The sequence below is a fragment of the Micrasema longulum genome, unplaced genomic scaffold (genome assembly GCF_059751315.1).
Source record: "Micrasema longulum isolate JH-2025_06_02 unplaced genomic scaffold, ASM5975131v1 h1tg000284l, whole genome shotgun sequence".
In the NCBI taxonomy this organism is placed as follows: domain Eukaryota; kingdom Metazoa; phylum Arthropoda; class Insecta; order Trichoptera; family Brachycentridae; genus Micrasema; species Micrasema longulum.
The window spans coordinates 640,189-664,394 of record NW_028277488.1 but is presented as its reverse complement, the minus strand read 5'-3'; the positions used below and the strand labels follow the sequence as shown (position 1 = coordinate 664,394).

At 33.1% G+C, this 24,206-nt stretch overlaps 1 protein-coding gene across 1 annotated transcript in view; it reads right to left on the bottom strand.

Annotated features, from left to right (window-relative positions):
• Positions 1–23,009, bottom strand: part of nompA (no mechanoreceptor potential A) — a 40,197-nt gene extending 17,188 nt beyond the window's left edge. Inside the window, exons 1-14 of the mRNA XM_088224467.1 lie at positions 22,891–23,009; positions 20,261–20,346; positions 18,304–18,565; positions 17,081–17,362; positions 13,698–13,830; positions 11,769–11,911; positions 9,217–9,516; positions 6,207–6,350; positions 4,929–5,900; positions 4,713–4,833; positions 4,346–4,638; positions 3,568–3,871; positions 3,291–3,454; positions 2,068–2,246 (exon numbers count right to left, since the gene is read on the bottom strand). Of these exons, the coding sequence (XP_088080593.1) occupies positions 2,068–2,246; positions 3,291–3,454; positions 3,568–3,871; positions 4,346–4,638; positions 4,713–4,833; positions 4,929–5,900; positions 6,207–6,350; positions 9,217–9,516; positions 11,769–11,911; positions 13,698–13,830; positions 17,081–17,362; positions 18,304–18,565; positions 20,261–20,346; positions 22,891–22,966 (3,459 nt within the window). The 5' untranslated portion in view covers positions 22,967–23,009. The remainder of the gene's footprint in view (positions 1–2,067; positions 2,247–3,290; positions 3,455–3,567; positions 3,872–4,345; positions 4,639–4,712; positions 4,834–4,928; positions 5,901–6,206; positions 6,351–9,216; positions 9,517–11,768; positions 11,912–13,697; positions 13,831–17,080; positions 17,363–18,303; positions 18,566–20,260; positions 20,347–22,890) is intronic.
• Positions 23,010–24,206: the final 1,197 nt, after the last annotated feature.

Genomic DNA, 24,206 nt, shown 5'->3' with positions numbered 1-24,206 from the left:
AAACAAAATTCAAATGTAAGGTTAAGAAATATGTGTTAAATAAATAACAAATGTACAATTTTTAAGCACACATAAACATATGTTTATGTGTGCCGTATTTCAAGATTCAAAAATAAGATAAATAAATTAAAAAGTATCAGCTTTAATCTTCAGGCGACAGTCCAGAAACATGAAATTGTACAGTGTATAACTACCGTTTTCATCAATATTTCATGTTGACCTTCCCAGGAATCGAACCCGGAACCTCAAGCGCGATAGGCGAATTTGCCAACCACTTTACTAGGAGGCGCACTTATCTCCACTCGATTTCCTTTTACAGGATTTTTACCTGAGAGTAGGCTTAATTCACTTAGATACAGAATAGGCAAAAAAATCATTTTACCCTTTTCAATCTTAATAGTACATACATGCAGGTAAGGCTGTCATAAAGTACAAAATGACCTTTATTCTTTATTATCTTTGTGTCATGAAAACGACTTATTTTTAATATAAATAAATGTATGTCTTGTAAATTTACAAAAAAAAAAAATAAAATCGTTTTCAATTATTCAATCGACGACACAATATTAATAAACGTCGAGACAATTCGACATCTTGGGATACTTTTTGATAACAAACTTAAATTCAACCATCACATTGATCTCATTTCCAAGAAAGCGTCCAAAATCTGTGTATCTATTTTGCGAATATCTAAGCCATTCAAAAGCCCGAAAATTGTAATTACATTGTACATTGTTACATTTGTTCGTAGCTTCCGTGAATTCAATTTTATAATATGGTCTCCTAATTATAATATTCATATAACCGGATTAAATCGGTATAACGTAATTTTTTTTAATAGTTAATATTTAGAATTGGATCGAATACTTTCATAATGAACTATTTTGATCGTCTAGAGTACTTTCATATCTTCAGTTTAGAATTCAGAAGGATTTCGGCTGGTTTGATATCCTTTCACAAATGAATATCTAACTGTATAGATGCCCATGATATTCTTGCCCAGATTAACCTCAATGTACCTCACCCTAACTTCCGCGCCAAGGCTGTCTTTGCTGTGGGAAATTATAAAACCAACATCGGATTATTTACTCCTCTGATGTGTTCCTACAGCAAGGGCATTTAAGAAGCAAGCGGTGTTGTCTCTTCTGACTCGCGATGTCATACTTGCAATTTCCGCCTAAATACATACCTTTTGTTAATTATACACTTTGTTAATTTAAGTAGATTTTAAGAATGTTTGGATTAAGTAGTACTAATTAATGCCAATCTATTAGGGCTTACTAAAGTCAGTTGATTGGCTTTAAAAAAATGTCTGAAGTAAAATCGAATTTTCTATTTGAAAAATGTAATTCTTTTCCCCTCTACCAAGGATCAACAACAAAATCTCATTAAACGGTACTGTCGATGTGTTCCTACAGCAAAGGCAAGCATTCAAGAAGTAAGCGGTGTTGTCACACCTAATTCGCGATGACACACATATCCGCCTAGATTATGCCATAATTTTATTTTTTTTAAACTTTTTGTACTTAATATTATTTGTACATTGGCGAGCTTATTGCCAAATGGCAATTTTTTCCAACCAACCAATCAAAATAAAAGTTTTATTTTTATAATTCAAGCTACAGAACATATTCAAAAGAAAAAAATATTAAAAAGCTAAAGATATATAAAAATAGAAATAAACGTATTTGTTTATAAATTACCTTAAATCAAAACTATAACTCAATGGGAAAAAGGAAAAAAGAGGAAAAAAGAAAGGAGGAGAGATTAAGGAAGAGAAAGGAGATCTTCAGACGTGATTTAAACATAGATAATAATCATACCTTTGTTAATTTAAATATATTTTAAGATAGTTTCGATTAAGTGTTATCATATAATGTATATTCATTAATGACAATCTGTTAGGGCTTCCATAAGCTTGTTAATTGGCTTAAAAAAATATTTAAAAAGATGTTGGTATTTTTTTATTTTATAATAGCCGATTTAATTTTTGACGCAGATCATCAAAAAGTACTAGTTGATATAAAATACGATGATTCAAGAAATATAAATAATTTTAATTCTTACCCGCTGAGTTCCGCACTCAGGATACCCGTGAGCTCCACTTATTCTCAAAACGTTGACAGTCCCTCCACTGCCTCTGAAGAAGCAACGATCGTAGAAACCGTATGTATAAATTCTGCCGATAAACCCTTCTGGAGTTCGAAGAGTAAACTCCATCCCGTCTTCGTTGCACACCTGGCTCACTAAAAATTCAATGTAATTTTTAATTTCCTTACGCCGATTACAATTACGCTGGTTGGCGCCAGCGTGGGATTCCCCGGTTCGGCCGACACCAGACGACAGTAGGCGCCGCGATTCTAATAGCAGGCACACTTTTACACGTTGTTTTATTCGATTACCATGTACGCGAGCAGCCTATTGTATGTGTGAAATTGTTTTAGAGTTAGTTTTCGTTTTGTTTTTAAGAAAAATAACAAGGTTTAATTGTATATTTTATTTTATTATTATTTAAATTAAAAGAATATTAAAATATTTGTAGTTTATGCTATGATTCTGCAGGACAGGAAGCAACAATCAAAGCAAATAAAATTGGATCTTTTTTTTTTTTAAGTGTGAGAATTTAATTTGGTATCGACGAACTGGTGAGTTAAAAATAAATTCATTACAAAAAAAAACATTATTTTTATCAAGAGATTATTATTTATTTTGTAAAGGAATTTAAACTGTATTTATTTAATACATTCATAATTTATTTTGAATACTCAGTATGTTCTTTAAACCCTGTCACATCCGAAACCACGATGATCAGTATGGGCAAGAATACATATTAGCATATTTAGAACAAATATTTTTTTTTTAAATAAAATATTTGAAAAACCAAATAGTCGCTTACTTCTGCAAGGGAGAAGTGAGGAGAGCGGTTGTCGGCGTATCTGTCTCTCCTCTCGTTTCTCCCCTGCATAAGTAAGCAACCATTTGCTTTTTTAAATATATATTTTTTTAAATTTTATTCATTCTTAAAATTTATTTTAATTTGCCAATATGTCTTCTTGCTCATACTGATAATCGTAGTTTCGGATGTGACAGGGTTTAATGAACACCTGTATATAGGATATGTATTAAATAAACATGTTAGATTGTTCTTAGAATTTCGACACGGAACCCAACCTTATATCTTCCATTAGATTTGCGTTCATTTTACGCCGATTTTTTCACGCAGGTGTCTCTCGGAACGGAACCCGGCGTAAAACGACGTTTACCTGTATTTAAATATGAATATAAATTACCGTCAAGACAGTCTTCTCCGTTTCTAGAAGTTGACCTTTCGTAGAAGTCGTAATTCCCAGTTGTATCGAAATACGCTGGATCTGCAGAATCCATATCTCTGGAGTCCCTATCACTCAATTCGCAATTGTCTCTATCATTATCTCCATAAGAAACAGCATTATCCCTAAAATTAAGAAAATACAATGCCATCATTTTAACTTTTCTTTATCCGCTTAGACACAGATCGGTAATTTATTATCATTTAATTTGATCATAATCTACAATAGAACTATTTACCGGTAGTTAAAAGATCTACAAATGAAGTCTCTCGCTTCTGCGCACTCCCTCTGGCACTGAACCAAAGATTGCGCCGTCGTAAACCGTCTGATGTATTGTCTTCGCATTCGCTGTCGGGCCCCAACTTGTCTGTACGAGTCTGCGCTGTCACACCGAGAAATTCCAGGCCTCAGAGAGACCCCCGGGCCAGATGGAGGTCCGAGAGGAGGTCCCCCGGGTCCAATAGGAGCAATAGCCCCATAGCCGGGAGATCCAACCCCTCCGAAACTAGGTCCAGTTGGATCGTAAGCTCCTGGAACGCTTCCTAAAATATAAAATATTAAGTAAGACAAAAAAAATCTATTTTTCGGTGCAACCTCTCAAGTTAGCTTTGTGTTTCGTTGCTCTAAACCATGGGGTTTAAACTTAAAACTGAAAATTGTAATTTCAAGTAAAAAATATGTTTAAATTAAAAGTAAACATTCAAATTAATTCAATTAAGTGAAAAATAGTTTTTCATTAAAAAAATCTAATTTTATATTTTGGACAGCGTCACTTGTTTTTAATAGCCTTTGCAAAATATCGGGATTCCTATTTATTTATAACAAATAATATTTCATTAACCAGCAACGTATCCCAACTTTGAATGAGACCAAAAGCCCCGTGTTGAGTACAAGAAATTATTATTAATTCTTGAAATAGTGCATACATATCTACATATATGAATATTTTTATATGCGTTCTAAGAATAACTATTAATTACAATTATTTAGTTTTTATCTCCTTTCATTATTCTTACCTGTTGGTCTGTATCCTGGTTCCCCTCCTCCATAAGAGCCTCTATATCCTCCCGGTCTCCTGACACTATATCCTGGTCTCCCGCCAAATCTGTCACCACCGTATCTATCACCGCCTGGTCTGTCGCCAAATCTGTCTCCCCCAGGTCTATCTCCATATCTGTCTCCCCCAGGTCTATCCCCAAATCTGTCTCCTCCAGGTATATCTCCAAATCTGTCTCCTCCGGGTCTTTCATATCCCGGTCGGTCTCCGAACCGGTCTCCACCTGGAGGACCATATCTATCACCTCCATATCTGAAACGATTTTGAGTTTTATAAAATCATGATGAGTCGGAATATTGTTTACGTGGTTTTAGAAAAAAACTTACCCCCCGATGCCAAAGCTATCTCTGTCACCAAAACGGTCCCTTTCTCTGTCGTATTGACTTCCCCCTCCGAACCTATCTCCTCCATAACGATCTGTACCCCAATAACTTCCGCCACCTGACCCTAAAAAAAAGGTAATTGTCGAAACAGATATTGTCGGTTTTTTTTTATTTATTGAAAATAATTTACTTATGTCCATAATACAAAAGACAGTGTACCTGTTGGTCTGTCGTATGGATATCTTCCGATGCCTCCGCTACCAATTTGATTTCTATCACCATTTGGATATCTATCCCATCCAGGGTACCTGTCAATTGGGTATCTTTCCCTGTTCATAGGATATCTGTCTCTATCAATAGGATAACGCTCCCTATCTGCAGGATACCTGTCTATCGGGTATCTTTCTCTGTCGATAGGATAACGGTCTCTGTTCGGAGGATACCTGTCAATAAATGGTCTATCTCTGTTAATTGGAATCCTGTCTCTATCGCCTGGGGGGTATCTTCCGTACGCGGGATATTTTCCTCGATCGGGGCCAATTGGATATCGGTCAATTTCGTTCGCATATGGGTCAGGATCTGGTCTGTCTATAGGGTAACGATCTCCTCCAGGAGGATATCTGTCGATTGGTCTAACAGGTCCTATTGGATAGCGATCATCGGGGTATCTATCACCTCCTGGATATCTGTCTCCTCCTGGATACCTATCGCCCCCTGGATATCTGTCTCCTCCTGGATACCTGTCACCCCCCGGATATCTGTCTCCTCCTGGATACCTGTCTCCTCCTGGATACCTATCTCCTCCTGGATACCTGTCACCCCCGGGATATCTGTCTCCTCCTGGATACCTGTCTCCTGCTGGATATCTGTCACCCCCCGGATATCTATCACCTGAGGGGTATCGATTGCCCCCTGGATACTTGTCATCTGGTGGATATCTGTCACCTCCAGGGAGTCTATCTTCCCCGGGATACCGATCACCTCCTCCCGGGTACCGATCATTTCCTCCAGGATACCTGTCTCCGTCCCCTCCCGGGTATCTATCGTTACCACCCGGATATCTATCTCCACCTGAAGGGGCTCTATCATCAGGATATCTATCCTCTCCGGGATACCGATCTCCCCCTGACCCACCGGGATAGCGATCTCCATTCCCTCCCGGATATCTATCGTCGTATCCTCCGCCATTTCCTTTTGAAATATTGAAAAAAGTGCAATTAGAATTATTGGATTGTCAATTATCCAGTTAAAGACATTGATAGTATTTTCAACATCTTTGTGCCGAGGAATTAGGTATTCGACCTTATAGCATTGTGCAAAATAATTGAAAATATATAGTTTACCTGGTTTTATTAAGAGGGACTTGGGAATGAATAAAACCGATCTGGTTTATTTAAATGTCAAAGTTGTTAATAGTTAAAAATTAGTCGATTAGAATTTTTGTTGATGGTGCAATGAGTTGTGTGATGATTGATTTCCGTATGAGGAGGACTTTACCTGGTCTGCTCCAGTCCCCGCTGCCTGCCATGTCCGGCCTCCCCCCGTTAGTCCCTCCCCCACCCCCGCCGCCACCAGCAGCGTCGGCATCCCCCCCCATCAGCATGTGATCTAACAAAGGGGCAGATGGGTTGGCCAAAGGTGCTGGTAAAAGCAATGAGCATCAAGTGCCATATTATGGGTTATATTAAATGGGTTTTTATGGGTAAATCTGCCATTTTTCTCAATGAAGTGGTTCGTTTTGGATGCGTTATATGCATTTTTTTATGTATTAAAATGTGTTGGTATTTAGTATATTAAGATGATCAAATAGTTCCTATGGCACCTGAGCATAATGATAATGACCAAAAATTGTATTAGTGTTTTATTATCTTTTGTATGACCAAAACTTTTTAGTTGAAGCATGTTTAGTCGTGGGTTATGAGTACGCATGCACATGAGATATGAACGATTTCCGTCTGCACAGCTATGTGATGTTATTTATTGCATTCTTGCATTGAATATTTAAAAACACTCGATTATATAATAACATTAATCATTTCAAACAATTTTCGTGTACATCATTACGGTTTCCTAGAGACAAGTAATGCAAGAGTTTAAGTACTACGAAAAAACTTGACATGGAAAAATATTTCTTACACGTGGTAAAAACTAGAGTATTGTACGTAAATATTTTCGAAAATATATAAAAAAAAAAAAATAGATTTAATAAAAACTGACTACTTTGAACTCGGGAATCAATCGATCAATGGAGAAGTAGGGTAGTTTTTTGTTTTTTTTTTATTTTAAGTTTTTATTTTTAAGTTAATAGACTATTAAACTAAGCCGAAATATATATTTTTTTAAATTATGTATCACATTTTCAGCGATATGATTGTTTAAAGTTTATTATTTCTGAAATTGTTGTGTCAAGTTCTCTTCCGCTTTCTCGATCAGTTTTGTCGATTGGTCCGTTGACAGTACGTAAACCGGAAAATTTCCACAACTCTCTCATCATTGGTTGATTCATATGAACTAGTGACGTTATTCAAAGTTATTCGTTTTATTATAATATTTAAAATACAATTTTCTTTATTTTCAAGAAACTTTGCCGTATAATGAAATGCTCTAATTTTTACTTTTAAAACTTTTTTGTATGCAATTTCCCGTAGAGCTGAAGTTCCTCATTACAGCGTTGACATGTCGTTGCGTTAGAGAAACAAGTTTCGATATAAAAAAAAAAAGTTTTTTTTCTATTTCATTTTCATTGTATTTAGATTTAAATATCGGTTCTATCGGCATCCAAATTTCATCATAAAACGAAATAAATCCTTTATTATAAGGTTTATGAAGACATTATTGATAAACGTTCTCAATTAAATAAGGTCTTTATTTCAAACTTTCATATTCCAAAAAAATATGACATAGAACCTTGTTTCCCCAATGCGACGATGTGTTGTGATTAACTTCCGGTTTCGGGATTTTTTTGAGCGCCAGAATCAAAATAATTTACACTAATCGAGTGCTGTAAAAATCCAAGTGGCTTTTTCTATATTCTTACCTACACTTAAATAATACCTACTCCAAACTTTTTTTTTTTTCTCCAAAACTTTTCTTATTTTTCAAACCCGCTTAATTATATATATACCTACTTACGTTCATTTTATCATTTAATTTATTTGTACCTAAATCATAATGTCAGATGATTTATATATTTTTTCAATTGTTGTTTGTTAGATATTTAAGTTTCGTACTATGTCGTAAAAACCTTCTGGGCGTAGATAATAAACAAAAAAATTAAACAAATTAATAAATAAAACGCCTTACAAGTGAAATTATCATTCGATTTCGTTTTTTTCTTTGAAAAATAAAATAAAAGAAATTAATAGATTTGCCTAACAAAATGCTACCCTGGTAATCTAGCAAACTTCCTGACTACGATTCCTGAATCGATTGAACATTTAACTGGCCTGTATTTTTTTTTCGCACCGCAGCAGGCCAGAAGGCCCGATCACAGTGGTAAATTGCAGCACAGTACACCCAGGGATGAGGAAAATCACATTTATTTTCTGTGTTCTTACCGAGAATCGAACCCGGAACCTTCCGAATGTGAGTCAAGCGTCGTAACCAATACACCACGGAGGCCGCCAACCTTTGGACCTCAAATTTTTTAATTTGTTTTTTTTTTTTTGTCTTCTGCCATACGCTAAATAAAATAGATTGAAATCTAAATGATACGGTTCTCTAGGCCATATACTGCGGATGCCTTCTGAGATCCTTAAGGCTGTAGTCTGGTAAAACGCACGCAAAATTAGGAAATCATACGATTTTGCCATTTTAAAACGAATGTTTTTTTTAATCGCGCAATAATAAAAAAATAAAAAAACATAAATTAGATAAAAACAATATTGTTCAAAGGTATTTCTGTTAAAAAATATACTTTTATAAAACTAAAATGTAATTACTTTTAGACCGGCAGATTACGCCATTTCAAATTTAGACTAAACTTAGGTATCTGGGATCTCAATACCTGCCCTTACCGACAACAAAAAGGGCAGGTTTAAAGGTCATAAAAACGTAAATAAGATGTTGTTATAAATTAAATATTACAACCACAATTATCTTCTTTTTAAAAAAAAGAGAATACGATTCTATAAAAAAGGTTTTAACTAAAATATTTATATTTTTTTATTGTTTTTTATTATTACAGCCCTAACCACGCTTGCCTAGTTTACAAGGCATCAGGTTCTCGACGTCCTTGACATCCACCGCTGACTGTTTGTTGGCAATTTATGTCAGAACTTCGGGATGAAAACCTGAGGTAAGAGAACGCTAAGGTGTTACCATATGCTCCTACGAGGGAGCGGACATGGAATGACGGTGAAATCAGTGTTTGATTTTAATATTAAAATTACTGAATTATATTCGTTGCTCATAATACAGTTTGCTTCTTTGGTTCACATTTGGCTTGAATAGCGCGTAAATTCTTACTCAACATTAGTATTTTTTATTTTAAGGGGTGTTGACTCACGCATGAGGTTTTCGTAGTAGTCGTAGTCCGCGTCGTATATGATCCTCATGCCGTCCCGCTGGTTGTAGCGGCTGAGGCGGCACGTGCGGAAGCGGTCGCTGTACACGGCGGAGCGGCACTGGAAGCTGGTCTGGCGCAGGCACTCGTCCAGGCACTCGCTCAGGGAGCGGCCCGTGATCTCGGAGTGGAACTCGCCGCCCAGCCGGCTGTTGCGGTAGCGCTGGAAGGCCGTGTCCGGCCGCCGCCCGTTGGAGAACAGGTGCGAGGTGACCGAGTTGTCGGGGTACTCCGAGCCGCGGGCTGGACAAACACATTTACAGAGATGAGAAATGGACTCTGACATGACCAAAGCCCCGATTACAATGGAAAGTGAACATTAGAATCGAGATGGCAGGCCCTACTATGTAAACATTTGTTATAGTTTTTTATTTATATCCATTTAACCTGTACATCTGTTTGTATTCTAAATAAATAAAATAAAATACATTTTTTCTTCGATTTTATCTACAAAATAAAATAAAGTTATTTGTATGCAAAGCGAAATATATATACAATTCTTTCTTCTAAACATGTTCAATTATAGGTTACGGATGAAGATATTTTAAATGTTCATGCCAATATACTCATGTTCGTACACAAATATCGGTTTGTCTTTATAGACACTCGAAGATAACTCCGTTAACTTCCCACTGTAATCGGAGCCCAGAAGATACTCCGTATTCGTGTTCCAATGTCCTAGTGCAGTCTTTAAAATGAGCGATAGCGCCCCCTTGTGTGGGCGCTGAAGGCCTTCAGGGGGGCGGTAGACCTATGTTCTAGTGTTATATACAGATTTCCTGGTAATAAATAATATATATATACATGCAATCAATTTATTTATTTTTGCTTTATTTAGTTATTTCACTACATCTTTACATGAAATTTAGCAACATTAAAAATTGTTTATATGAATTTTTTTTACGAACATATTTTTTTAAATTACTACTACTACCATCACACCATTTTTCAATGGGAGTAGGTAGAGACGATGGACTGTTACGCACGTCTTTCTGGCATACATTTCTAGCTTCTTCCACATTCATACATCCCCTTCGGTTTTACCTGCTTTTGGCATACACAAATAAACAATTTGTAATGTTACTAAAGATTATGTTAAGATGTAATAGTCACAGACCAGACATAAGATTTTGATATATCTGATCATGACAGGTCTTTTTTCACACAATATACGAAAAATAAACGTGTATTGGTTTGTTGGAATTGCTTCCACAGAACTACTGAGGATCTCGACTTGCGCAAACATGGACTTGTGAATGCAGTACTGGGCAATCGCCTTATTGGAATCAACAAATTTACGCCCTTCCTCGTTTCAATCAATTTAGACGAAGCGCAATGAATTTTACTTCAGTTTACGCATAACTGCTCAGGCGAAAGGTTGCGTGTGGGCTTGTTGCAATTTTTAAATACTTATAATGAATGAATGTCGAACCCACTCAGATCGCTACGATTAACAACAAACTAATAAAAAAATATTTGATGTAGTTACAAAAAGGATTTATTAACTTATAGCTGATTTTATTATATGCAAAAATGTATTTTTTTTCGAAGTATTAGTTTCATCTAATCTATGGATCTGCCTACATATTGTATATTATTTTTTCCACCTTGAAAACTTCACAAAAAAAAAACAATGATGCATGTCTTAAATGCTTCAAGAAATTTGGTGCCAAAAGGGAAATATCACATACTACGAATACCGATAAAAATACATTAAATGGATTAAAAATAATTAATTGTATCTTCGAAATCAATGTGGATATTGTGGAGAAATGTTTTACTGTTCTTTTAATTTTAATAATAATAAAATAAAAAATTTAATCCTACTTTTTTATTTTTCTTAAAAACAAAATGAAAACTAACTCGGAAACAATTTCACACACACAATAGGCTGCTCACGTGCACGGTAATAAAACAACATTTAAAAGTGTGTCTATTATTAGAATCGCGGCACCTACTGTCGGCAGGTGTCGGCCGAACGAAGGAATAATCTTTTTTTTTTCAAAATCAATATGGATATTTTAGATAAATGTTTTCATACATAAATGTAAAAAAGAAATTCAATAAAAATACGTTCGTAGAAAAGCGCGTCGTGTTTGGCCTTGGTTGTTGTGACGTCAAGATTCGTGATAGTCTTTTAAGCAAAATTTAATGACGAGGAACAAATAAACATGAATCGTGACGTATTAGGGGCGTGGCCGAAGGAATGACTTTTTTTGCGGGAATTCAAAATTACAAATTTAAAAACATATTTGTTGCAACTAATTTTTAGCAAAAAATATTTTTACTGGACAGTATTTCATAGACCTTAATTACTTCAAAAATGTGAAGAAAAAAAAGTGGTATTTCCCTATTGCTACTGAATAGCAGATGAGATCAATTAACTGCTGTTTGTGCATTATTAAATGTTGAAAACCGCTAGGTGGCTGTTTCGCGGTACTGTTTCGAGCTGTCAGCGTCAAACTAAGATTAGTACTAAATATAAGTTGACTTACGGTTATCCAAGCAGACGAGATCATAAAAGTGATGCATCGGACTATTACTGACGGAAATGTCATCTTTTTGGGACACTGAATCCTCTTCAGACAGTATGCACATCCGGCTTGTTTCGTCGAACTCCACAGAGCGGCAAAAGTATCTAGAAATTGCGGAGAAAAATATTTTTACATGTTTTTATTTACATCTATAAATGTAATTATTCAAAAATGTGAAAACCGTAATTCACGGACAAAATATTCCGCAATATTGAATTGAATTTTTTTGTGTTAACCAATTTAAAAAAATAATTAATGAATCAAATTATTGATTAATTAATAACTATTTTGTAAGAAAAACTAACATTTATTTTGGTACCTTAGAGGATAAAAAACCGGAGTCCACTTTTTGCCGTTTTGAAGTTAAATGTGCACAAATTATCGCAGTAAGCTAGTTTATACGTAATTAAAGCACCCAAGTCTACTTTCGTCATATAAATGTTTTTTTTAGATTAAAATTAAAATCTGAAGCCCACTTTGTTTTAATGGAAAAAACATCAATTGTCCCAGACACGCTATTTTAATGCGTACTATTATTATCAAAATAAAAATTATTTTTAATTGAAATGTCTTCGTTGACGTAAATGATTTCATTTGGTTTTTTATTTGAAATGTTATTTGTCAACCCTTACAGATAACATACATTTAACAAAATATTTTTGCTTTTTAAAATTCATATTCTACTGTAAATGGTTATATTTTTAACATCTATTGTAAAGGCTGTCTGAGTCTTTTGTTTGGTTTTTTTTATTTTTATTTATTTAACTTTTTGTACATAATGTTATTTGTACATTGGCGGGCTTATTGCCAAATGGCAATTTCTTCCAAACAACCAATAAAATAAAAGTTTTATTTTTATAATTCAAGTTACAGAACATATTCAATAGAAAAAAAAAGATTAAAAGTTTTGTCTGGTAGTTTATTGTATAATTTCAACCCCTGGTTTATTTGCCTCGATTGTCCTTGTCTCGTTTTAAAAGGTTGTATATGATATTATTCTGATATTCTCGTATTGTGTCCATGTTTACTACATTTTTTTTCAACTTTAGTTCTTCGTCTACAATAACATCAGTGGCTAATTTATGAAAAAAAATTAAGGATTCTAGCTGAAAGAGTTCAGTTACATTTAATTGTTGAGTTATATTAAAGAGCTGTTTGGTTGATGTTAGATATGGGAGGACATATACTAACTTTAATATTTTATTTTGCTGTCTTTGTAGTATGTTTATGTCATTTTGATTTCCTGTTCCCCATAGTTGTTGCATATAACATATTTTAATTTTTACTTAGGCTTTTTAAATTAGATTTTTTTAAAGATTTGTTTTTTTTTAAATACTCAATAATGTCGCCATTTTCCTAGTTAATTTGTTGGTACGAATTGCCCATGTAAATTGTCTGTCTATTGTTAATCTTTAGTATTTAACATGTTCAATTTCAGTTAGTCGTTCATTATTTATGTAAGCATCTATTTAATCTCTTTTTTTTTAAATTCAAAATGGATCATATTACTTTTTTTTCATTAAGTGTAAGTAAGTTTGTGTTTGTCTATTTAGTCACGTCAATACGTCAGTTTGGTTTTTATAGAATATTCCAATGTTGTCTGCAAACATAATTTTTTTCCTTTAAAATTGTATGGTGATATGTTATTAATATATACAATGTAGAATAGTGGACCCAAAATAGATCCTTGTGGTACTCCAAAACTTACTGTTTGTATTTTACTTTATTTTTTGTCGATCATATATATATTATTGAATGCCATCACCTAAAATATTCAAAAAGTTGCGTTTTGAAATATTTTAATCTCGCAGACCACCCCTTGATGCCAGAAAAAACTTTAAAATGTAAAGCTACACATCTTTCATTAATCGAAATTCGGGGTTTTCTTACTTTTCCGCCCTCAAGCACATGTCTTGACATTCTTCCAATGTAAGGTTGGAAAACACGTCTACTTCAAAAGGTCCTCCGAGACTTTTATTTTCTTCTTTCACGAACACCGCCAAACCGTCGCATCTCCTTTCCGCTGAAATAATTCAAACAAAAATAATATGCATATTATATACAAACTTAATAATCATAATTGTATATATCCGCACCCAGTCGTGCGTGCATTAGTATCTCAAATACAGAATAAAAGGATTGTTTTATGCCGCATAATTTATGATATTTCTCTCACTAAACGAAGAACCGTTTCTGAAATGTGCTTCTTATGCAAGATCTTGAATAATATCATTAAAAGTACTTGTCTCTTAGAAAACATCAATCTAAACTGCCTTACCAGATTTACCAGACAAGTCTGACTTTTTTGCAATCCTGGAGCCTTATGCTGGAAAAATGTGACATTTTGTCACTCACTCGACAATAGTCGATTGGGCATCTCGATTGCTTTGTCATAATGCTATTCTTGAAAATCCTCCGACAATTCAATTACAAAGACGAATGAGAAAATGGCAACACTAACAAATCAGTATTTATATATGACTCTCCAGCCACACGTAAACTTTTATTGTTTCTCGTCGGACTTCTTCCGTTGAATATCTGCTGAATGTCATTGTGGTATTTGTTCATAAACTTTTGTACAAATATTGTATTAAAATAGTGGAGAATGAAACTATGCACATCGCGTGTTTAATAATAATTGTTGTTTGAGTTGATTTTCACAGAACCACAAAAAAATGTCGTTTATTTAGTATTTAGTATTACTTACATATTATGTACTTATATGCAGGTACAAATTAATTAATTTTTTTGTAGTTTACCTATAAAATAAATCACGGCTCGCCACTGTTCTTTATAGGCATTTTAAGAGTAATCTGCCCAACAGAATCCCTCCTTTTTCCTATTTTATATTAATATTTTATCCTAATCTTTTCTTATTCTTTTCATTTCTCCTTACGCTTCGGAAACGAAATGATTATTATTTCATTTAACTCTCTCGGATGATATATGTCGGATATACTCGTTCATATTTTTAATCTGTTCATTAGTTTGTCCACAAAATGTATCATATAGTCGTGAAAAACGTTAATTGAACTATTATATTACATTATAACATGAATTGTTTATAAATTTTCTATAGTTTTTCCAAATAAAAAATTTGAAAAATTTATACATGTTTATCGTAAGATGAAATTAAAAACCAGGCAAACACCTACTTGCGGATTTCCTTCCAAATATTATTGTTACTAAGTTCATAGATATTTTGTAAATTTATTGATAACATTTTAACTTTGCTAGAATTCCACTCGTCCATGCGCTTTGTAGCTGCACAATGATTGGTTATCTAGCTTTATATATCAACTTTAAAATACCAAAATTTTTTAAATGGGGTAATTACAATCGTCTATACTCCTTTTTATTATTCATATTATTATTATTTTTAAATATCATTAATACTCTAAATTTATTTGTCAATTTTTAAAATGTGTAAATGGGGGCTAAATTTCTAACTGTCTGCGCTCTGTAGCTGCAAGACGTCCTGTAATCTAGCTTCTATCTGTTGTAATTTTTAATTGATCTTAATTGAAAACGAGGAACTAGAATCCCAACCGTCTATGCGCTCTGTAGCTGCAAGACGTGCTGGGATATTTATTAATTGTACAGCCCCCTTGAGGTGATTTTCACAAAAATGGCGCTATATAAATTATCCAACTATATGTATATGTATTATCAGGAATATACGGTTATTTTTCTTTTGATCGTGTATTCCATTGCACTAATTATCTATGGTCTACAAAACGCCAGCAAATTATTTATCGGCTAATGTGAATCGTTCGCCAACTCTTCAAAAGTCATATAACCTTCTAGTAAACAATGCAAAGCCGAATATGTAATGGTTCGACCTACGAACACCGGATGTTAGTTTTCCTGATGAAAATTTATTCGCCGAATATTGCAATGTACTCGTATGTAATATTGCAATGTACTCGTGTGTATGTGAACTGACTGTACAGCGTGGGAAACTAAAGTATTCTGAAAATTTCTAATAACGTACGATTGAAAATTTTTAACAAATAATATTTATAAATCAATTTTTTCAATAAAAAAAAAAGTAAAATGCCGAATACAGTCAGAAGAGCAAAAAATATTTATTGTTTCAAGACGATTGTCAAAAAAAAACAATGAACATCTTTTTTTATATTTTTCAATCAACGTCTATAAAATTGGTTAATGACTTTAAATACTGCAATTTTTGTAATCCTTGTAATGATTTTTTGACCTACTACCCTCACTTTCTTAAATTGGGGTTGTAGTTTATTAATTCTCCCTTCCCGGTGATCTGTAGCTAGGAGTGGCGCGCAGTGATTTTTTTATAGGTAATATACAAAAAATGTTCATTAATTAAATTTATAATACATTTATTTAATTTTTTATTTTTATCATTTAATGTTATTCAAAAATGTTTTCTTGGTTTTTTTAACTGGTTCAAAGTATTTCTAATACCAAATTATCATTTTTTATCGATAATTGGTAATATTGAGTTTTTTTACATAGTTTGTATTTTTTAGACATTCTTAATTTGTTAATTAATAATATTGTTTTAAATTCTCTGTATTACTTATTGTTATGGTTACATATATGTAAATTTAATTGTATATGTAACTGATATGTAAAAGGTACTTAGTGCCGTTTATTTCAATAAAATAAAATAAAATTTGTACCTTCATATACGTTTGTAATACACATATGAATAATATAATTATTAATGGCTGTTTACTCTGTGGTTCTGTGAAAATTAACTAAAACAACAATTATTATTGACCATGCGATATACGTAACTTTATTCTACACTATTTTAATATAGAACTTGCACAAAAGTTTATTAACAAATACCACAATGACATTCACCAAAAAAACACAATTAAAAACATTTTATTACTTAACCCAGGTACAATGAACGTAATGAAGGCTGAATTTTGGATTATAAAGTAAAAAAAATGCATAAAATAATTTTTAAAAACTTTTTTTTTAATACCTTTCTCAATATGAGTCCTACGATTCCGAATATAAGTACGGATGCGTTTCTTCCCTTCAGATTTTGTGACCGACGAGAATGTGGTCTTCATTTGCTCAGCCACGCTCGTGAATTTATCAGCGAGTTCTTTTAGAGAATATTATTATGGTCGCGTAAGCCGAGTCTTTCATGTGACTCTTGGATGGCTTAAATTTGTTGCATTTATACAACCTCTCAAGTTTCCAATAACTGTATATTACTGACTCTCAATTAACAGGAAAATAATAATTGGGTTGATTAATATATTTGTATTAAATACCTGTGAGACAAGTGTTCTCCAGATAGTCTGAATTAGGGTCGTCCATGAGCAGCTCGGGGTGCGTTCTCCTCGTAAATCTGCTGAGGGAACATGACCTCAGGGACGCGTCGTAGGACGCGGACCTGCACACGAAGCTGAACTCGTCGAGACATTTGTCCTGGCAGTCGCTGCGGTTGGCTGCCACCATCTCTTTCAGGTCTGCAGAAGGCAGCTTCAGCTTCTTGCGAGGATGGCGCTCGAAGACGTAACGCCTGCTGGGGCATTGACGCTCAGGTCGATCAGCTGAAGAAAAACAATGACCAAAATATCACGCTTAACTCTTAAAAACTGTGCTAAAAAATCCTCCTGGTGACTGTGCTACAGTCATCTCAACGTCGTGTTATATTAAGCAAAATAGAATTTCAATACAAAGATGTCAACAAAACAAGCAAACCGTAATGCCATTTTCTTGTGGGGCAGGCAGAGACGATAGAACGCCATATCGCCCTGCAGACCTCGCTTCCAATAAATATATAATTCAATTATTTTTGAAAGCCCCTTAGGGTTATCTAGGAAATATTATAAGGTCTAGTAATGTTATATCTCATCTGGTAAGTGTAGTCATGATGTGCTTTTTTAGTTTGATTTTAAATTTGTCTCACATATTTTTTCATACTCGCACGCCAATTATTCCGACTTTTGAGATATCAGAAAAGAAGTAGAGTAAAACCAGCCAATCCAGTCATAAGCCCTTTAAATGCTTTGATTTCTTAAAAATTCCTTAAACTAGATTTAGAATTCTATCAAATATCAGTTTACATATACACAGCGCTTGAATGGTTAAAAACCCTATTGCCCGTGGTGTAATGGTCAGTGCGTTTGCCTAATATGCAAGAGGTCTCGGGTTGAATTTCCGACGTGGTTGATATGAAATATTTATTTAAAAGGGTGTTTTTACACTATAATGCTTCATAGTTCCTGGACTGGTAACTGAAGCGTAAGACTGATCATCTCACCTTCATGTAACTAAAATGATCAAGATACGCTGACATTGGTGTACCGATGCAGTACCCTATGCACAATTAATTGCAGAAAAAAAATATGATAATGTAAATGTGTTCCTGTCAGTGAACCAAATAAACATAAAAAAATAGTTTGTGTTAGTAGGCACACTAGAAGAATGTAAGTGAAAATTTGTTGTCACGCACACATAAAGCAGAGAGTATTAAAGATTTGAAACTCACACTGTAGGCAAATTTCTGAGAAGTGCACGCTATTTGGTACGAGCATCAGGCTGCCGATTCCTTCGGGAGCTGCCTGTTCCCTCGTGAGGTAACACGTAGACTCCTCATACTCCGGCGCTCCCGAGAAAGACGCTATCCTAGATCCTGGCTGGAAGTCGAATGAAGAGCAGGCCCTCACCAGATTGTTGGTAGCTGTGCGATCTCGCAAACATAAATCCTGGCACTTTTCCAGGACCCGGAAGGGCGGAGCGGTGTCTCTAACCTATGAAATTAAACACATTTTTATCTCAGCTGGAACGGAAGTCATATGCCTGAAGATCACGCGAAATGCAAGACCGGCCAACAGAGGGCGCTGTCAAAACGTTAAAATAAAACAAAGAAAACAATTCTAAATAACCGTAATTAAATCATATCAAATCGGATCCTTATTACGACATACTCGTATCATAAAACACAAAATATTTATACGGTATTTCAGGACCGTACAGCGAAACTTTAGGGGGACATTCTTCGCGGTAATAAATTTTATTTAACAACTAATTTATTTTTATAATTTTATTTTTGTATTTTACGTAATTTGGAAAAAGAGTAAATCTTCAATTCCTCGCACAAGCATCCCTTCCACAAACCTTTACTCCTCCCATACAAAAAAAAGATTTGAAAAACGGATTTGACCAACAAACGAAGCGATACATACCGGACACGGAGGGGTAGGGGTTTGTGAAAGGGACGCTTGTCCGAGAAATTAAATAGGTACTCCAGTTTCAGATTATATAAAAAAGGGTTTATCGAAAAAAAACATGAGGATTTTTTTTTATTACACCGTGAAAAATGTTTTTTTTTTAAATTTCGCGGTCTGGCCCTGAAATACCGCGTATGAAATGTTTACAAATATGAAAAAAAATAAAATAAAATATTAAATAAATATGAAATTATTCATAAAATCATCAACGGATTCATTTAAAAAATACATGTACATGAAGGTAAGACTGATCATCTTACCTTCATGTAACAAAAAATATTCAAGATAAGCTACGATTGGTGTACCGATGCAGTACCCTTTGCACCACGGGGTGCGGAAATGGGAGTAATGATGATTATAATGATGACTGTGAAACAAAAAATTCAGTTCATTAATTTAGTGTGTGTAACTTTGACACTATTTTTAAAATATTTAACTTTATTGTCATCTTAAGGAAGATGAGGAGGAAACGTATGGAAGAATGATTTGAGGGGATTAATTATAGTAAAAATAATAATAATCATAGTTAATTAACAAAAATAACAATTAATTTACTACATACACACTTAGGTAATATATTTCTCTGGATCATGTCTAGTCTGCCTAACTAGGTACAACCTGTTTTAAGGCAGACATTTTTATGCAAAAATAAACAATAACATTACTACCTACTAGTTAATTTACTATACAGTTATACAATATTAATTTATTATTTAGGAATGTATTTTGAGTAAATTTTTCGATTTTTATCGACCTAAACTCCGTAACAATTTCTTTACAATTTGATTAAATTGAATCCGGGTCATGATTTTGCAATCTTTGGGTAACATATTTAATATTTTGGGGCCCAGAAACCTGGATTTTCTTTGCCCGAATTTAGAGTTTCTGATAGACCCCATGACCCATCCTCTTGTTTGACTTCTGGTAGTTTGGGAGTGTTCCTTTTGGGATTTGATAGAATAATTTACTTTCAAAAATATTATTATTATAAAAATCTATAATTTCCTTATAATATTTAATTACTTTAATATTTACCTTTAATGATTTACCAAAACACTTCAAATTTTGGGGCCATTGCAAATAATTTACTATTAGCAATAGTAATACAGTTATGGTGAGTCCTATCTCACAAGTCACGGGATCATAACCCTTTTGAAATACAAATATCACTAATTTTATTACATCAATTCTAAGGTAAAATATATTAAAACTTACAACGTCATCGTCGAATCCTTGTAACTGTTGATTTGGTAATCTTTCGTACATTACTCTCCCAGCTCCTTGATTACAGGTTGTTTGACCTAATCAAAAAACAAATTAATTGCATCATTTAGGAACAATTAAATAGTAATACATTTAAGTTTCCTCTCAAACATAACCATAATACACGCTTCGCGTCTAATGATGGCTCGGTAGTCCCAAAAGTATGTAATAAGTATGGAAATAGAACTCTCAAATATTTAGTGCCTAGAATTTTTAATTTATTACCAAAAGAACTGAAATTTAACTCACATTGTAACAAGAGCAAAATAAGAGAGTGGCAATTCGATCAAGAGTTTATATATGAATAGTAGCTTAGGTGTAAATATTTTAATTTTTCATATATTTTCTTATATTTAAAAAATAAATTTATATATTATTATTTGTATAAATATGTTTATTCTGATCTTTCCGGCTGTTAATTTTTATCTGTTATTCATTGTTTTTACAAATGTTAGTAATATTATTAAGTTAGTATAAATATAATCTTCACCAACAAGCTACAAAAAGTGGCTTGGTGGGATTTTAGTTTTACTAAACATATAACAAGTGAATTTTTTTTTTTAATTGTAAAAATGTATAATTATACTATTAAAATAAATAAATTGTATTGTATCTATCTAATTACACCTAAACTATACATAAAGCTTATTTATCAACAACATTTTGAATTTATTATCATACATAAAAACAGTTCTTACAGCCCGTGTGACGAGTGATATATGATGTTATTTTATCGTTTTTTATAGTGTCATAATACTCGTATATATTATATCTCCTCATACAAACACTTTTACTGATTGGGAATATGTTTTACAAATAAAATATGTAATGTATTGTTATATGCATAAAATTAAGAATAGTCCAGAAACCACATACGAGTATCAAACAGAAGGCGACTGAACTACTCATAAATGAGTAGTTTTACGTTTGGACCCATTAGTTTCTTTGTAGACGTCGCTCAGTACGCAACTCCTGATTTGAATTCAACTATGCCGTGTTGTGTCCTTTCAAAGTGTAGAAATACTGCTAGGATCTTAAAGAAACGGGATGGGATCACATTTCATGTGTAATTAGAAAATAATTGTGTAAGTAGCAAATACATTACTAAAAAATTGAATTATTTTTTCATCTGTCAGATTGTCGAAGAAACAAAATAGAAATTTCGTTAATGTTGCCAGGGTAGTAATTTTTTTACCCTACTTTGCTCATCTAATGAAAGAATTAATGAAAATTAGACCTCAGATTAAACAACGCCGTAGGGGACATTTGAACGACATTATCTTTAAAACAACAAATATTATTTAACATGATATAAAAATATCAGTTTTATGTCAAATAAAATTTGTTTTATATTTTAAGTTTAAAGTTCATTAATTCAATTACTCATATTAAATGACCATTTATTTATCTACTCTGTTGTTCAATCAATATTTCCGTGTGCACAATAAAATTTTAGAAAAATTATCAGATGACTTTTTTTTACCTTATATTTGTGTTATGACTTTTTTTTCCATCAAGCAACATTACCCGGCGACTTCACGAATGCACGCGGCGAAGATAAGGCGGAGTGGGGGAATTATTGGACACAGTCCGATGTATTCAAATATGATTCTACGCTCCTTCTGGACTATTCTTAATTCTATGGTTATATGTAAAGTAAAACTACATTTTTTGTTATATATATATATATATTGTGAAAGTCTTTTTAATTTCAAATTCAAAATTTGAATTTAAGGCTCACTTCCTATTCGTTTATTTATTTATTCAACAATGTATATGTCGATTGTCCAGTTTATATGTCAGGAAAGTCCAAAAACACTAACATTCAGTTATGTATGCAGCTTTATGTAAAAATTTCTTAACTGCACTCCTAATACCACCAAAAAATATAAAATGGCGAAAAACTTCTACAGTGGTTGCTATATTGCTTAAATCGCTTTAAAAATATTCCAAATATACTTTTGATATCACAGCCAATATACGCAATCACTAAATATCGGTTATGAAACTATAAAAAAATCATGTGTATATCGGCAAAATTTGATTTTATGTAGTCATTAAAATATTTATTTTCTGATTATCTCTGAACTTCTAATTTTGAGACGTCTGACTAATGAACTGGACAATCGATTCACCTACTGTTATATTTGCAGGCTTTTGGCTATCGTGTTTTTACAAAACGGATTGCTGAAAATATGTCCCTGTATAACATTTTAAATGAAATGTTTTTTTTTTAAAGAAATATTTGCGTTCTTATGATTTACCCAAATATTTAATTTTGAGGGCCATTTTCAATGAGTTGTAAATAACTCACTTTTAGAAAATAGGAATCAAGTTGGGGTAGAATGGGATTCGAACCACAGACCTTTGGTCCATGAGTCCGAGACACTAGCCAAAGGACCACAACCCGATTAAATTCCGTTTAGGAATTCATAAGGTCGTGTGAGGAATTGGGAAGGAGTCAGCGAGAGGATTCAGGAAAAAAGAGGAATAGTATGATTCAACAATGTTTTGAATATGTGCAAAACGTGGACAATGCTTCATTATTCATTTCATAAAATAAATATCAATGTATCCCTTACCATTGGCTATATTGAGAATTGTCAGGACGCTGATGGCCCGCATGGCGATACACAAGCCTTGTCGTCTTCTTTTCATCTTTATTGTGGATGTGAAGAACCTTCGCAATATTGGTTCTATATGCAACTGTTATAACGGCAAAACCATTTCCTGACTGAAAGAAGAAAAAAAAAACAATTTTATTTAACCCTTATAGATTGGTATATAAATAGTTATTAATTTATAAGACAGAAAAAATATTATACTGTAAACAACAAAGAACAACAAAAATCTATCTAACCCATCTATTAAATGGCCATCTCATTAATTCTCCTCTTTCTACTGATTTCTTCGCTTCAATTCTTCTTTACTTTATTTCCATTTTTAATTACAGATTTAGTGTAACAATTATGCTTTTATTTTATCGTTTTCTATAATAACATGCTTTATGTTCTTTTAAACTTTATTTATTTTTATGTTATTTTATTTGAAAAAACATATAGTCATATATAATAAATATTAAAAAACAAAGATTTTCAAACATAAAAGACCAATTCAGTTTTCATAAATTATGAAAAAAAAATGTAAAAAATGAAAAATGCGACATAGCATAAACTACTTAACGTGTACATTTAGCAACTGTCCCAAATAATCAACTCGATGAATAAATTTTCTGTTCCAAAGCAACGCGCAGCTAAAAATATCTACATATATTGTAAAAGCCCTCTAGTCGTTTATTAAATGAATAATAAAATACAAAAAAGGGTCATTAGTTTTTCAAGGAGACGAGACATTGCATTGTCGTTAAGATAAATACGAGAATATTATACAAAATGTACAACTGTCTTTGCTGTAAGAACACGCCAACCAAGCTGTCTTTGGATACTTCATTGCAAAGCCATAGGCATTCTTGGTATTGGCGAAAAACGCCAGTGTTGGTTCAATAGTTTCACACAGCAAATAAAGTGTTGGTGCGATTTAGAACATTATTTTTTTTTTTTAATTTAAACCATCCAACCAAATATCAGGGAACCTTAGAAGGAAACGCTGTCTGAGTTTTCTTAATACAAACGAATTCTAGTATTTTCTCCCTGGATTATGGCATTAGAGCAGTTGTTTTACGCAATATAGATATTCACCATTTACATGTCTATGGAGAAAGCGTTTTGCTTTTTTGATAAATAGTTTTTTCTGGGAGCTAAAACGATCAAAAAACTTTTAAAAAGTACCCAGTTTTATATGCCGTCTTTGAACGTACGGTATACAAAATATGACAAATAATTTAGAAAAACGAAAAAAATGCGAACACTTAATTTTATTCTGATAGTATTTTTCAACA